The sequence below is a fragment of the Myripristis murdjan genome, chromosome 11, assembly GCF_902150065.1.
Source record: "Myripristis murdjan chromosome 11, fMyrMur1.1, whole genome shotgun sequence".
Classification (NCBI taxonomy): Eukaryota; Metazoa; Chordata; class Actinopteri; order Holocentriformes; family Holocentridae; genus Myripristis; species Myripristis murdjan.
Window position 1 is genome coordinate 1,204,467 of NC_043990.1, and position 16,030 is coordinate 1,220,496.

Here is a 16,030-nt window from a genome sequence, read left to right on the forward strand (position 1 = left end):
TACACACACACACACAGCCACTTCAGCACCATGATCAAACACAAGGTACACACACACACACACACACTTCAGCACCATGATCAAACACAAGGTACACACACACACACACACACACACACACACACACACACACAACCACTTCAGCACCATGATCAAACACAAGGTACACACACACACACACACACACACACACACACAACCATTTCAGCACCATGATCAAACACAAGGTTCACACACACACACACACACACACACACACACACACACAAAACCACTTCAGCACCATGATCAAACACAAGGTACACACACACACACACACACACACACACACACACACACACACACACACAACCACTTCAGCACCATGATCAAACACAAGGTACACACACACACACACACACACACACACACAACCACACACACAACCACTTCAGCACCATGATCAAACACAAGGTACACACACACACACACACACACACACACACACTGTAGCTCTGACTCCTCCCTGGAGAAGAAAAATCAAATAAACTGAAGATTCATTCCTCCTTTCCTTCCCTCCTTCCTTCCTTCCTTGTTTCCTTTTCTTTCCATCATCTATTCCTTTTCTCTTTTCTTTTCCCTCTCTCTCTCCTCTTGATATCTGCTCCTCTTCTCCTCTTTCTTCATCCCCTTTTCTCCCTTCTCTTTTCCTTCCTTCTCTTTACTCTGTTCTTATTTTCTCCTTTTTCCTCCTTTTATTCCTTCTCTTCTTCTCTCCATTTTCCCTTCCCTCCCTCTATCCCTCCTTCTTTCTCATCCTTTTTTCTCTGTCTTCCTCTCCCTCCCTTTTTCTCTCCTTCCATCCATTTTCCCTCTTTCTCTCCTCTCTCGTCTCTCCTCACCTCATTTTTCTTCCTCTCCTCTCTTCTTCTCTCCTTTTATCTCTCCTTCCTTCCTTCCTTCCTTCCTTCCTCCCCTCCCTCACCTCATTTCCTCCCTACTTTCCTCCTTTCCTTCCTTCCCTCCTTCCTTCCGTCCTTGTTTTTCTTTCCATCTTTTATTCCTTTTCTCTTCCCTCTTTCTCTCCTCTTTCTTGATATCTGCTCCTCCTCTCCTCTTTTCTTTTATCCCCTTTTCACCTCTCTCTCTCTTTCCCTCTTCTCCTTCCTTCTCTCATCGACTCCGTTCTTATTTTCTCTTTTTCCTCCTTTTATTCCTCCTCTTCTCTCCATTTTCCCTTCCCTCCCTCTATCCCTCCTTCTTTCTCATCTTTTTTCTCTGTCTTCCTCTCCCTCCTTTTTCTCTCCTTCCATCATTTTCCCTCTTCCTCTCCTCTCTCGTCTCTCCTCACCTCATTTTTCTTCCTCTCCTCTCTTCTCTCCTTTTATCTCTCCTTCATTCCTTCCTTCCTCCCCTCCCTCACCTCATTTCCTCCCTCCTTTCCTCCTTTCCTTCCTTCCCTCCTTCCTTCCTTCCTTTTCTTTCCATCTTTTATTCCTTTTCTTTTCTCTTCCCTCGTTCTCTCCTCTCTCGTCTCTCCTCACCTCATTTTTCTTCCTCTCCTCTCTTCTTCTCTCCTTTTATCTCTCCTTCCTTCCTTCCTTCCTCCCCTCCCTCGCCTCATTTCCTCCCTCCTCCCCTCCTCTCCTTCCTCCTCTTCGTCCTTTTCTCCTGCTGCCTTCACTTCTTCATTTTTCTTCCCCTGAAACATTAAAGGAAAAATCCACTCAATAATTGCTTGGTCTTGGTCTGTGTGTGTGTGTGTGTGTGTGTGTGTGTGTGTGTGTGTGTGTGTGTGTGTCTGTGTGTGTGTGTCTGTGTGTGTGTGTGTGTGTGTGTGTGTGTGTGCGGTCCTCAGGGTCACCTGTACCTGCTGGTGACGGATCAGGGCTTCCTGCAGGAGGACGGTTTGGTCTGGGAGTCTCTGCACAACGTGGAAGGAGACGGAAACTTCTGCGACTCGGACTTCCGGCTGTGCCACCCGCCTCAGAGGGCCACGCCCAGCGGGCCGCTGCCGCCCGCCAGCCAGCAGCAGCAGAGGCAGATCCACCAGGTCTGTGTGTGTGTGTGTGTGTGTGTCCTCTACCGTATCCACTGTTTCCTCTCTCGCTCGATCTCTGTCAGTTTAAATCCAAACGTTGAAGATACATCCAGATGTTGCTACACAAAACATTTCAGAGATGATGGCGCCCGAAAGCTGACAGTCACTTTCTGAAAAAACCTCAAGAGAAGCAAACTCAACTGATTCTGTATCCTCAGTTTGTCCTGAGGGAGGGGAAAAAGACCTGAGGAATCCCATTGGTGGAAAGTTTGGAAAATCACCTCTATATGACCATATAATACCAAAAACAGCCTTTTAACACACAGGGGAAAGGGGGTCAACATTTTACTGTCAGATATCACTATAAAAATTCACAAGTTGATTACACACACAAAGACAAGAAAAAAAGGAATAAATGCCAGAACAGATATTTAAACAGTGAATTAAAAGGTTACTATAGTAACCTTTTAATCCTCCTCTGACATTTATTCCTTATATTCCTTATTAGCGCATATCAAATCAGATAATGTGTGATATGCATGTGTAAACAGAATAATTCAAAGAACTTGTAATTGACTTTTTTTCTTGTCTTTGTGTGTGTAATCAACTTGTGAATTTTTATAGTGATATCTGAAAGTCAAATGTGTGTTAAAAGGCTGTTTTTTGGTAATTTGTGGTCATAAATAGGTGATTTCCAAACTTTCCACCAATGGGATTCCTTGGGACTTTTTTTCCCTCACTCAGGACAAACTGAGGATACAGAATCAGTTGAGTTTGCTTCTCTTGCAGTTTGTCCTAGGTCGACCCCAATGAGTGGACTGAGCACAGATTAAATGTGTAAAACACAATAAAACAGACTCTGTAGAACATGAGGAGGAAACACACCTGCGACTATTTGGCTTATTCAAATAGTCGACTGCTCTGGCCTGTTCTTACACTGTGTGTGTATGTGTGTGTGTGTGTGTGTGCATGCTGCAGGACTACCTGGTGGCCATGTCCCTGCAGCAGCAGCAGCAGGCGGGGGCCCCGGGGCCCCTCAGCGACCTGGAGCTGGCCCGCCAGCTGCAGCAGGAGGAGTACCAGCAGCAGCAGCAGCAGCAGCAGCCAGGAGCCCAGCCGCAGCCGCAGGTACAGAGCCCCGCCCACCCTGCGGCCAGGGGCCCCCGGAGGCCACTGACCTTTCACTAACAGGCCCCCAGCTAATTATGCAGGTTCCTCTTTAGCCACGCCCCTATACTGTAGCCACACCCCCTTTCATGACTCATGAACTGTATTTTTTGGGGTGCAGAGTTCATTTTTCATTGGTTAGGGTTTGTCCCCCACCCCTACCCTACCGGCCCCCCCCGCCCACACACACACACACACACACACACACACACACAGAAATCCACAGATCAGTGTGTGTGTGATGTCTACAGGTTTTATAACCGTTGTGTCTTCCTGCCGTTGTTGTTGTTCTCGTTGTTGTTGTTGTGTTGACAGTGTGTGTTGTTGTTGTTGTCGTTTTGACGGTGTGTGTTGTCGTTGTTGTTGTTGTTGTTGTTGTTGTTTTGACGGTGTGTTGTTGTGTTTCCAGGTCAGAGGTCAGGCGTCGGGCCAGCAGGGAGGAGCAAGAAGAAGAGACAAGGACTCTGACTGTGTCGTCTTATAGCCTCTCCCTCCTCCTCTTCCTCATTTCTCTCTGTGCTCTCCCTCTGCCAGGCTCTACAGCCAAGCCCTGACACACACACACACACACACACACACAAACACACACACTCTCACTCACTCACACACACACACACACAGGGCCTAACCCAGCTAGCCAGCTCAATGCCAAACCCCCTGATGTTATAACTGTTTTTTATTTTGAAAGGCTTGATGTTGCCAGGAGGGGGCGCTGCAGAGTCCTCTCTCCTCTACCTCTGAGAGCTCGATCCTCCGCAGCTCCAAACTCTGGAAAAAGTTTGAAATGTCCTTTTAATCATTTCCAGGCCTTGAAAAGTTTGTGACTTGTAAAAAAAAAAAAAAAAAAAGAAAGGTTGTAAAAAGTTTTTGTTGAAAGTCAAAGTAAAGAAAAGGAACGGGCCGGAGAACGAGTGGAATCATGAATCATGAATCATCACCTGGAGAACGTGGAGTCTGTCTGTTTGAGCCGCCGGGTCACAGCTGATGCTCCGCTCTACGGCAAGCTGCTTGGACATTTATCATGAAGCCTGAACATGTGGACAGACAGATGTCAGTGTTAAATATCTGCAGGTACAGTTTGACTCGTCAAAATGATAATTACAGATATTTACAGCTCTGTGAATTTATGACAAGTCGCCATTCCAATTGGAGAATCAGCAGTTTAATTTTGATTTGTCAATTTCAATTTCAAGATTTCAGCAGATTGTATTTTGACTTTCCATATCTAAAAAGGAAAATGTAGATATCTTTGGTTGTGAGGAACTGAAGATATCTTGATTTGGATTTATGATTAGTCTGAATTAAATTGTAGTTATCTCAAAATTGTATTACAACTGATTGAACTGAAGATTTCCAAAACTCACGTTGCACATGTATTTAACTGAATTGTGTCTGTATCTTTAATTACACATGAATGGGAAAAGTAATTTGAATTATAGACGCCCATCTGTTACTACAAATATCTAAAATCAGTGTTTTGACTAATCAGAGTGCTAATTACAGAGATTTATGATGTGCATCCGGTCTCGCTATTAAAAGATCAAATGGCTTGCCATAGAGCTCTTTTCCAAAAACATGACATATCTGAAAGAGGAAACAAGGAACAAGAAAACACATCACCTACCACAAATCATGCAGGCCCTCCTCTTTGGGCCAATCAGAAACAAGTAAACAAATGCTGCAGTGCCCCCCTCAGGCCAAAAAGTGCAATTTTTAAAATCTAGAATGGACCAATGAGACGCATCATTCCCGTACATGTCATGAATTTGATCAGCGGCTTTAGAGAGATTGGGGATTATGCACAAACAGTTCAGCAGACGCTGCGGCGCCCCCGTGAGGCCGGTCCGTGTCCTCTGGGAAAACGCCAGACGGGAGCGGTGACGCCCGCCGTTGCGCCAGAGAGACGAACCGCGGCCGATCCTTCGTCCGCTCCTCATCTCGAGGGTTTCCGACTGTTTCTCCTGGGATTTCCTCTCTGTGGACTCTGAGTTCTTCGCTGCTCGTGCTGACTACCTAGTTCTTCTAACGCCTTTTACAGACTAAATCTGACAAGTGTTTGTTTTTGTTTTATTGTCCCAGAAAGGGTATCAGCTGTTTTTGGAAAATGAAGGTTTCAGCTCATCAAAGAATAAACTCTGAAAGAAGCGATGCAGCGATGAAACGGGTATCCAGAGTCTTGGGTTTCTTGCGTCTTTATGATGATGATGATGATGTTTGGTTGGCCTTTGCCTGTTTTCCTCAGTCGTCTGGTTGTCATGATGATGTGATGGTGTGAACTAGAGTTCTCATCGGGCCTGAAAATTAAGACCCTACCCTACCCGGGCCATACTGGGCCAGCCTGAGGCCCTACCTTACCCTACTAATTAGCCGAACTTTAGGCCCGACAGCCTGATAAAGCCTGAAAAAAAAGAAAGAAAGATCGCCAAATTCAACATTATTTAGCAGCGAGGGAACAGACATAATAGTTGGGGAAAGGCAGCTTCACCACAGAACCAGAACCCGAAGCCCTACCCTACCCGACCAGTTCACATACATTTTAGGCCCAACCCTACCCGAAAATGTCGGGTAGGGTAGGGTCGGGTTTGGACAGAATTTGACAACTCTAGTGTGAATGCAGAGCGGGAGAGAAAAGACGGCAAAATCCTCTGACCTGTTTGCCTCAGACAGAGGAAGCTGCAGTGTAACGGGGCCGTGCCATCGCTCCGACAGCCCATCATCCCAAAACCTCCAATAGTCTGAAAAAATGTCCCATTGGATTGAAAGCCCATTTGTCCCATACCCATACCCTAACCCTGTTATCCCAAAAGCAAATGCCCGTCACTCGGAAAAGACACACGATGGAGCTGCTGGGGTTCGGTGACCGGCCGTGTCCACCCCGTTTACCCCAAACCTTAACTCCACCCCCACAGGTTTGGGTTTGTAGGTCCCTGTTGCCCCGCCTCGTGGGTCAGAGGCTGTCAGACGGATGATGGGAATAGAAGCTGTCTTAACCAGTCCAACGTTAGCTTTAGCCACCCTTGTTAGCTTACCTCCCATCAGCCACTTGGTCAAGGTCAGTGTTCGGTAATACCGGCTGGGTACCTTCAGCCAAAAAGGAACAGGGTTCTCTCTCGAGTTGGGACTGGATCCCAGGTCCCTGTGATTGGCCCATCCACCCACCTGACCAGCTCCCTCTGTAAGTGACTTCTTCGCTGGTCTTTATGCTACGTCACGGTCATGGCTCCAGGGTCCCATCTGATTGGTTAAGACAGACAGATGACAGGAACAGATGCTAACAGCTTCAGACCCACTAGTTGCCCCTTTTCCACCAAAAAGCACCTGGTGCTAGTTCGGAGCTGGTGCTAGAGCCGGTGCTTAACTGGTTCCAACAAAGAACCGGTTTGCTTTTCCACCGGCCAAGAGCCAAGCAGAGCCAAGTCAGAGCCACGTCATGACGTCAGCATGAAACGTGATCACGTGGGTGCGCAAGACGCTCGCTCGGAATCACAATAACAAACATGGACGACAAATGGACGAGCCATCATAGCGATGCAAATACTGCTTGTGTCTTTACAGCCTACACTGCGACCCAGAAGCGAAAAACGCAATTATCACTGGCTACCTGTCATATTCGTGGTCAGAGCGAATGACGACTACGTTTAGCTTTACGTTTATAGCGTTGGCTGCTCCCGTTTGGGTCTGTAGCCCCGCCCACCAATGACGTAATGGGTCGCGTCATCGGTTCTTTCTCTGGCTCCTGTTTAGCCCCTGCTCGCCGTTGGTGCTTGCCTGGAACCGGTTTGGAACCAGTTTGGCCGGTGCTTGGGCGGTGGAAAAACAAAGAACCGGTGCTCAGTCAGGCTCTGGGTCTGAACCAGCCCTGGAACCGCTTTGGTGGAACAGGGTAGAAGGTGTAGTAAGGATCTTCTAACCCAAATCTGGTGGATGGCTGAGTCATGGTTAAGACCTTCACTCCAGAGATTCGGGATCAAGTCTTGACTAGAGCAAAACCGTGTTTGTGTTTTAGTTAACAAACATTGCGTTAAGTTTAATAACTCCAACCCTAACTAGAGCTGTCATTTGACTGGTGAGGACACATTGATGACTGGAGCATTTTGACTAAAAAGGGTTTTCCTTGAGCTGCAAGTCGCTCGTCCCTGCCAGCAGAGTGCAGCTGTCCACACATGCCAGCTCCACCTGGTGGACCGTCACCAAAGTGCCACGCCGTCCTTTTGGCCCGTCGCTGTGAGAAGCTCCTCCTTGTCACATGACCGACCTGTCTGAGGCGTTTTGTGCAAATCTGCTCATAATTTAGAGAGATCCTGCTATCAAACGAACAGACAAATGGAATGGGATGAAAATTGGTTTCTAATGGATTTTTTTTTTTTTTTTTTTTTTTCTCCCCAAGAAAAGCCTGAAATGGCTGACCCATAGCCATACACTGTCTTGAGGGACGGAAGCCACTAGCATTATCTTAAAAGTGGGAAATGAATGTTAAATGAAATGTGTTTAACTAAGGCAGCCTAGTAAAGGCCACTGGCAAAAAAAAAAAAAAAAAAAAAAAAGTGAACTTTTGATTTAAAAGCTCATTTGAAGTAGCAGGGATCGTGGTCAGTGTTTCCTGAGGAAGAGAAAAATGTTTATTTAATTTTTAAACATTATGAATATACAGGATATGGAAAGCACAGCTATTAAATGGAAGTTAAAGGCCAGCGTCTTACTTTGTCTAATCCTCTTGGCTTAGTGAGTCACTGTTTTCTTCATGTAACAGGACGATATGCTAAAAAGACAACTGTTGGGATCATTTCAGGGAAGGACCATGAGGGTTTCGGGACACTCGCCCAGCTCGTTTATTTGGCCTGTAGCTCCATACACACATTTTTAGTAATTAGGAACTGTAATAGCTGGGTATAAATGGGTATAAACAGGCTGTTGTTTCCAGTTCACCACTTTAAAGAAATTATTTGAGATGGCGGCGAATCAGCGGAGAAGACCGAGAGGCAGCAGCTGAGACACCAGAAGGTCCGACCTGCTCAGTTTCAGTCTTTCAAAGCGTCGCCTGTGTTTCTTGACCTGTCATGATAACGTTAATGGGGCTAACTGTAAACCACACGAGCCTTGTGCTGTGATAGCTTCTGTCCCGCCAGCTGCTTTTCAGACTTCAAGATGTTTTAGCTCATTTGACACCAAAGGGGCTGTTTTACCTGAAGCTTAACCACAGCAGGGATTCCGGTTCACTGGGACCCCCAAGTGGCAGCAACAGATCAGATCATTGTTTTTTTTTTTTCTTAAAATATTTAAAGGACCTCGCTGCCTAGACCTCCTCTGATGTGTTCACACACTGCTTGGAAAGTCTGGCTTCCTGGACTTCAAGCCAGCTGCTTGAAGTGTGGCCTTCAGGTGCTGGTCTGTCAGGAAATCAAACCGGCGAGACCAATGGGAAACATGGCCGCTGTGCTGATTGTTTCCTGACTGCAACCAAACAAGATCTTCAACACAGAATCATGACTCAAACTTTTTCTCCCTATGTCCCACAGCACCAAAAGTCCCCATGAAATGAAAGCAGCATCTTAAATAGTGACATCACCCTGCACTGGTGGGTGTACATTAACATTTCAGCTGATAAATCCCTCACAAGTCTTTAAATATCCTCGCTCATCCACCTCATCCCTTCAAAATAAAGTTGTATTTCTGTCCCAAACTGAGATCCTGTTGGTTTGCAATTCTTTCCTGCAGAATGTCCTGCCCAAACTGTCTGTTTCAACAGGAAATACAACACATCAAGAAAATAAGAGTCCATTTCATGGGGTCTTTAAGTGCAGGATTAGTGTGCAGTCCTCAGCTTGGACATCTCTCCTCCTGTGTGCAGACGATTTCCCTCAAGTGACCAAACATCAGGATTTCATTTGTCTCAGCAGCTCCTCTGAATAATTACAGTAAAAAATGTCACCAGGTACAACTTCAACCTGTTGCTGGATGTGCTGCCTGTTGTATCAGCCAAAAACTGTTTTAACTTGAAAGACACAAAGATTATTTCACGGCAGAAATGCCTAGATGAAATACCTGTTAGACTTGTAAATAAATAGGGAGCAGTCTGGGATTTAATGTGTGTAATGAAAATGTGCGTCTGCCCCAAAGCATCTGGAATTAAACTCCATGTTGGCTCTCCTGACTGAATTCTCTTGATTTGTAAAAAAGTGAAGACACCGCCTGGTCTTAAAATGCTGTTGGACACCGTCAGGGTGCGGTCCCTCTCTGTGACAGCTGTCTGAAGAGAGACTTTTTCTGTTAGATGGATTGGATTAGATGGTTTTGAAGCCCAGCTGCAGTGGAAACCAGACGTCCAAACCAACCAGGAACCAAACAGGAAGGACGTTCTAAGCCACAGACGATCTCTGACTCTGTAGGTAAGAAAATAATGGAAATTTTACATCAGGACAATGGTGGGAACCTTCAAGTGTGATAAATGATAGTCAAGAAGGTCAATTAAATGCTTATAATTAGTGATGAATGTGTTTTGTTAAACTCTACTGGACCAGGTTCAAAAGACGGAAACAGCTTTTAAAATATATCACTTAAGGTTTCCCATCATGCCTGGTTCAGTGGGCTGTCACCTCTTTTTTTTACTCCCACATCTACCGACGCTGAGGTCTGTCCGTCTGACTTTTATTTTCTTTGTGTTTCATGTTAGGACGTCAAACTGTAAAGACAAAATCTCCACCGGCTCACATGCAGGCAGAGCAAAGCGGCACGTTTACTTCAACGCGCCATTTTGAAATAATATTTTGACAGCGAAACTGTAGAAATGTGACACCATCGTGGTGGGAATTTATTAATTTCATGTCTGAGTGTTTTCTTTGTGTTCATTCTGTTTGTCTGGGTCCTGTTTGTTCTGAAACGTCAACAAAAACAGGAAGAGGATTGACCTTGAAGACACTCTGTTCATACAGAAACACACAGTCTGGGCCAGTGGTACAGCAGAACTCCTCACAACAGGAAATCAATACTAACAGACAATACTAAACTAGGAAGTGTAGTTTTTAATTTATATTACTGTTATTAGTTATTGTGATGGAAAAGAGCGAGGTTGTGGTCAAATGTCAGAGTGAAGGATCTCAGGAGGCTGGGAAGCAAAGGATGTTTGGTGATGCTCAGCTGAGGTTCGAGCGCTGATGTACCACACCCCTCCTGAGGGCTGCTCACCGGCGTGCCTCATTAAAAGGAGGTTTCTTTACCTCAGTGTGTTAGAGATCAGCAGCTCTGTGTTCATGCCTGGCCTTGTCTCCCTGCGCCTGGCGTGCTGACAGACCGATGGCCTCGGCAGCGTGGAGACGGTACGTCTTATCAGAGCAGCTCACAAGGGCCTCAATGTGACAAACAGCTGCAGAGAAAATGCCTTCACAGTTACACTACTGGATGATGATATTATACAGTAATAAATCCATAGCATCCCCAACCAGGATGCGATGGATTTGAAATCGATCGCCTCTGTGTCTATAGAGCTTTTTGTGATTGAACTACAGGCCAAAGTTTTGCTCTGATCATCTTCAGGGAGGAGACTCCACGTTTGTTTCCTCCAGGTCGTACCTGATTCCTTAGGTGGGCAAGTGATCGGTCGATTCATGAATGAACGTGAAGAAAGTGGCCTTGGGAAATCGAAGCGGTCCTGCTTACCCACATTCTTGCTTGTGGCTCTGTGCAGTAACACAGTTCACTTTGAGACTTATCTTTTGGACAGACGCCAGCGTTTTGGGCCAGGTGTTTCACAAAATCAACAACAGCACTGAGACGCCGGTCAGCTCCACCAGAGGCAGACGAAAATCACCAGCTGTGATCTCTGGGAACGTTCACCAGCAAGCATGCATAGCCATGACTCTCTGAACCCATCAAGATTAAATTATAAGGAGATGCAGCTCGAGCAGAAGAGGAATGGCACTTATCCCTGCTGAGAGAACGCCAAGTCAAACTTTATTTACACATCATGACCAGGCAACTCAATGAGCTAAACACAAAAAAGAAAAATAGCCTACCAATAACAATTAAAAAAAAAAAAAAAAAAGTTAAAAATTACCAAATGCCCAATAATTTGCAATATGCCAATGCCATTAACAAAGTTGCACAAATTGTTTTGCAAATACAAAACATGTCCATCAAAGAAAGACAGAACACATTGGTCTTTTTTTTTTTTTTTTTTTTTTTACTGTACATAGTCTTCATTGTATATATTTTTGATTTTTTTTTTATTAAATTTATTTTATGTTTCCATTGATGCTGCTGTAACACAAGAATTTCTCAGTTTGGGATCAATAATTCTATCTATAATATATCTATCTATTTATCTATCTAAAGTAAATCTAACTATCTATCTATCTATCTATCTATCTATCTATCTATCATACAGGATTTACAGACAAATACAGCATCTTTTCAAACACAAAAATATTTTGTAACTTTTAAACAACACTAAAATGGTGTAAGTAGTACAGTAGTGGTGCCACTGAGGGTTTCTTTCTTTTTCTTTTTTTTTTTTATTTGTTTTGTTTGTTTGTTTCTTTACAAATGTCTTGGTAAATCTCCATCCACAACAGCAGGTGGTGCTGTTGGTCAGCTGAGGCCACCATGGCTACAGGATGGGAGGGCTTCCTCCAGATGCAACAGATTATGATTTACTCTTTTGATCCATTTTCAGCTCTGCAAACACAAGTAGTTCCATCAGAAATCAGGCAGCTGATTTGAAGCCTGTAGCTCCCCGGTGCATTCATCATGGCTGTTCCTACTGAGCATGTGCAGCACAAATTTGATCTGATAAAACCCTCAATTTAAAAAAAAAAAAAAAAAAAAAAAACTGGTGTGAAAATCTGTTAGCCTGTGATCGAAAATTAGCAACAAAGACCAACAAGGCTAACTGTAGCTAACAAGTGTCCATCTTTGTGCCAACACAGTGCAAAGTTTGTTAATGTTTCAATAGGTGTTAATGTGACATAGCAGTAAAACACCAGAGGGCTGTTATACTGAATATCAGCACTCATGGAACACCCCTTGTCCAATCACACAGCACCATGGGAACTCACTTTAGTGATTTGTTATCAGTTATAAATAACTAAAATATGTGAGATACAAACTGAACTCCACAAGTTACTGTTTTACAAAGCAGTACCTTGTGCAGTTAATTTACCAAACAAATCAGCAGGTGTGCAGACTGAGCAGCGATGTTTCTTTAAAGTTGGAACGTGGAGTTCAGATAACATTTACAATATTTCAAAACATGTTTCAAGCTCAGCCTCCAATAGCACCACCCGCTGTTGTTATTTACAAGAAAATCTTAAGCATATTTGTTAAAATTGCACTAAAAGTTGCGTAATATTTGATGACTAATAGCGCCACCTGCTGTTTTGGATGGAGAATTACTGAGGTCATTTGTGAGAAAGTCCCAGTGGCAAGATTATTTAAAAGTCAGATGGATTTTTTGTTTATTTGTTTTGTTTTGTCTGTGCTTGTAAAATATCTTATTTTTAAAGCATTACATCAAAAATCTGTTCTATATCTGAAAAGCGCAATATGTATTTTTAAAATGTGCATTTTTTTCTGAGTTTTGTCCCTAAAATCCCTTCTTATTATTCCCCTTATAGAAATGGATGACTTGTAACATTATACATCATCATCTTCAGTACTAACCATCATCAGGATAATCCCTCTGTCCATCATCCTCATCCTCATCCTCTCTAACTGTGCTGCTCCACTGTCAAAGAGACCTTCATTGGTGAAATCTTCACTGTATTGTCAGTGCTAAAGTAAGGAAACAGCCTCTCAGTGAAAGTGTGTGTGAAGGTGTGTATGTTTGTGTTAGTATGAGGATCAGAGAAGGTCAGCTGTCCTCTGTTCCAGTCCAGATGAACTCTGATCCTCTGGAGCTTCTTCTGAAGTGGGAGAACAGTGTCTGGATCTAATGGGGAGACTGCTCCATATTCACCGTGACAGAAGCCTATTATCCACGATCCAGTCCGTATGTCTCCCTTCCTTTGGTCAGATTCTGCTGCTACACCCAAGAACCAGTCTGTGTTTTCTCCAACCTCAACATCCCAGCTGTGAATCCCTGAGTCGAAGCCCTCAGATCCCAGGACAGAGGGATAGGAGTCGATCCTCTCTGGGTTTTCAGGAAGTATTTGTTTGTGTCCTTGTCTCACACGGGTCAGATCTTTAGACAGGATGAGGACTGGATGGGCAGTGTTGGGGTCCAGAACCACAGGAGTGTAGGAGACCACCTCCTTCATCTTGTCCCAGACGGTGAAGCTCAGGTTGCCCAGGTGTTTGGCCTCGTCTATCAGAGCTCCTGAGAGCAGCTGTGGATCCTCCAGCAGGGGGCGCTGGACTCTCTCCACTGTAGCCTTGTAGCTGAGCAGGAATGAGACGTCTTCAGCTTTCAGCTCCTTCTCTATGGCTCTGATTGTGTCTGAAAGGGCTGCTATCTCTCTGCTCAGAGCCTCCGTCTTCTCCTTCATCGTCCGACTCTTCTGCTCCTCTTCCTCCCTCAGAGCGCCGATCCTGGCCTCCTCTTCCTCTTGGAGAAACTGGTGAAGCTTCTTAAACTCCTCCTTAATCTGCCTCTCTGTGCGTCGGGCCTGGACCTTAATGTGCTCTGCTGTTTCATCACAGTTTGCTTTAACTTCATTAAAGAGCTCCAGTTTCTCCTGGAGGGGCTTCAGTGATTCCTCAAGTTCCTTCTTGTGGTTTCGTGCAGCTTCGTTGACAGGTCTGAATCTGTGGTCGGTGTGAGTTTCTGAATCTCGACAGACGAGACACACTGGCTGCTGATGGTCCAGACAGAAGAGCTTAAGTTTCTCAGAGTGCAGACTGCAGAGGAGCTCTGACCCTGCTGAAGCTCTCTTGTTTCTCCGCAGTAAGAAGGCCTCACACAGGTTCTTCAGTGCCAAGTTAGAAGGTGGATCACCCTTTGAAGATATTCTCTTACAAAATGGACAGTCTTTTATTGCTTTCTCTGTCCACCAGCTCTGCAGACAGGCTCTACAGAAGCTGTGGCTGCATGACAGGAGGACAGGATCTTTGAAGATTTCATGACAGACAGGACAGGAGAGATTTTGCTCTGATTTGGAAGCCATTTGGTCTCTGAAAGAAGACAAGAGCATTCCATGGAGTCAGGCAGTCATCTTTTGCACTACTACCTCCTGTAGAAAGCCCTATGAAACAAAGCAGCTTTAACTTTACATTGCATTTCCTGTAAAACTCAGATTCAGTGTTTGGAGTCAGCTGCAGGTTGAACTGGCAGCATGATCAGTGGAGGTTGCGGGTTTGGTCCAGAGGCTAATCTTACCGTCTGTCTGTCTTTGTGTGCGTCTCTTCTCAGCAAGGAGTGGAAGAATAATAATAACCTGTTTCCTGGTTTGTCTCAGGTGAGTCAGGTCGGGGTGGAGCCCAGCACTGAGATTCATTCCACAACATTGCTCTGTTGGTATTGTAGTCTGATGGAGGCTCTAGCCAAATGATTGTGTATGATTTGGATTATTGACTGACTGACTAATTTATTGATTGATCGACTGACTGATTTAGAGATTTAGATATCTTAGAGACGTAAGTGTTTTGAATGATGAGCCAAAGGGTTACCAAAATTTTTCGTAATCCACAGTTTGCAAGATTCCTTTTGATCCTATGACCTTGCTGAGTGTGGTCATGCTTCCCAGGGAATGAACTTTGTCAGTTATAGTGCCACTATAATGTTTTTTGCTTGCACCACGATCAGGAAAAAATATCAACTTTGAGATATCTCCCTTTATTGGGACATTGCCATCACACTTCATAAGCACATAATGCTCCCCAGAGGATGGACCTTATGACTTGGTGACCTCATGACCTTAACTCTCTTGGAACTCTCAGGTCAAAATGTCAAATAAACACCAAATATTAAAAATAATTAGAGATGGAAATAAACTGTATAATTAACCAATTGCTGAGATATTTGGTGCAAACATTCATATTCCTCATCACCTTTCCTCTAGTACCACCAAAATGTAAAATTTGATATCTCAAACCCTATTGGGTGGACTGCCACAATCCGTACTACCCAGAGGATGAATCCTCTCAACTTTGGTTAGCTCATGACCTTTCCTCTTGCACCATCCTCAGGCCAAAATATCATATTTGCACACAAGATATCACTAAATTAGTGGTGTGATTAGTAGGCAGACTGCAGTGATATCTTGTGAGCAGTTGTACTCCCCAAAAGAAGATTCATTTTCAACAACCATTCAAATGATTACCTGGTTATGTCATCATGAATCTACAGGCCCATAATACAGACAGGAACAATCACCAGCTGCTGAGTCTAACTCTCAGGGCTGGTCATCAGGTTATCAACTCAGGCTTCCTTCACAGGTTTCTTGTTGAATTCAGCTCTCGACACCTGAAGGATCAACAGAACCCCAGGAACACCCCCTCTTTGCCCAGTCTCAGTACACCGAATTATCATAACTTTTATCATAACAGACTTTCTATCAGGATTGGCGTGACATTATCTCCTGCACAGAGACACTAAGAGAGAGACTGGCACTTAATCTAATGTGAAATCAGTTATGGGTGAATGTTGCTTAAGGCTGGATTTATGAATACCAGCCGTCGCTGTGGTGGACAGACAACATTGTTTGGATATTTGTGACATGGAGTGATGAAGGTGTGTCAAAACCTGTTCATAAGCAGCCTTGGTTGTTCACTGTAAACTTTAAAAACACATTGAATTGACCTCTTTCCCATGTTAGTTAATCCTCGGTATCATAAAATGCACCTGGGCTGAGAGTGTTCGAGCCAGTTAGAATCAAATGTTCCTTTAATTTTTCTTGATTTTGCTGACGGGTT

General features: G+C 44.4%; 2 protein-coding genes across 3 annotated transcripts in view; one reads left to right on the forward strand and one right to left on the reverse strand.

Annotated features, from left to right (window-relative positions):
- Positions 1-5,343, forward strand: part of mindy1 (MINDY lysine 48 deubiquitinase 1) — an 18,608-nt gene extending 13,265 nt beyond the window's left edge. For both annotated transcript variants that reach the window (XM_030063684.1, XM_030063685.1), the window contains exons 10-12: positions 1,838-2,032; positions 2,999-3,148; positions 3,597-5,343. In XM_030063684.1, the coding sequence (XP_029919544.1) occupies positions 1,838-2,032; positions 2,999-3,148; positions 3,597-3,671 (420 nt within the window). In that variant the 3' untranslated portion in view covers positions 3,672-5,343. The remainder of the gene's footprint in view (positions 1-1,837; positions 2,033-2,998; positions 3,149-3,596) is intronic.
- Positions 5,344-12,887: 7,544 nt separating this feature from the next.
- Positions 12,888-14,283, reverse strand: LOC115367780 (nuclear factor 7, brain-like). The gene has a single exon (XM_030063696.1). The coding sequence runs from the start codon at positions 14,281-14,283 to the stop codon at positions 12,889-12,891; it is 1,395 nt and encodes a 464-aa protein (XP_029919556.1). The 3' UTR covers position 12,888.
- Between the last annotated feature and the right edge of the window lie 1,747 nt (positions 14,284-16,030).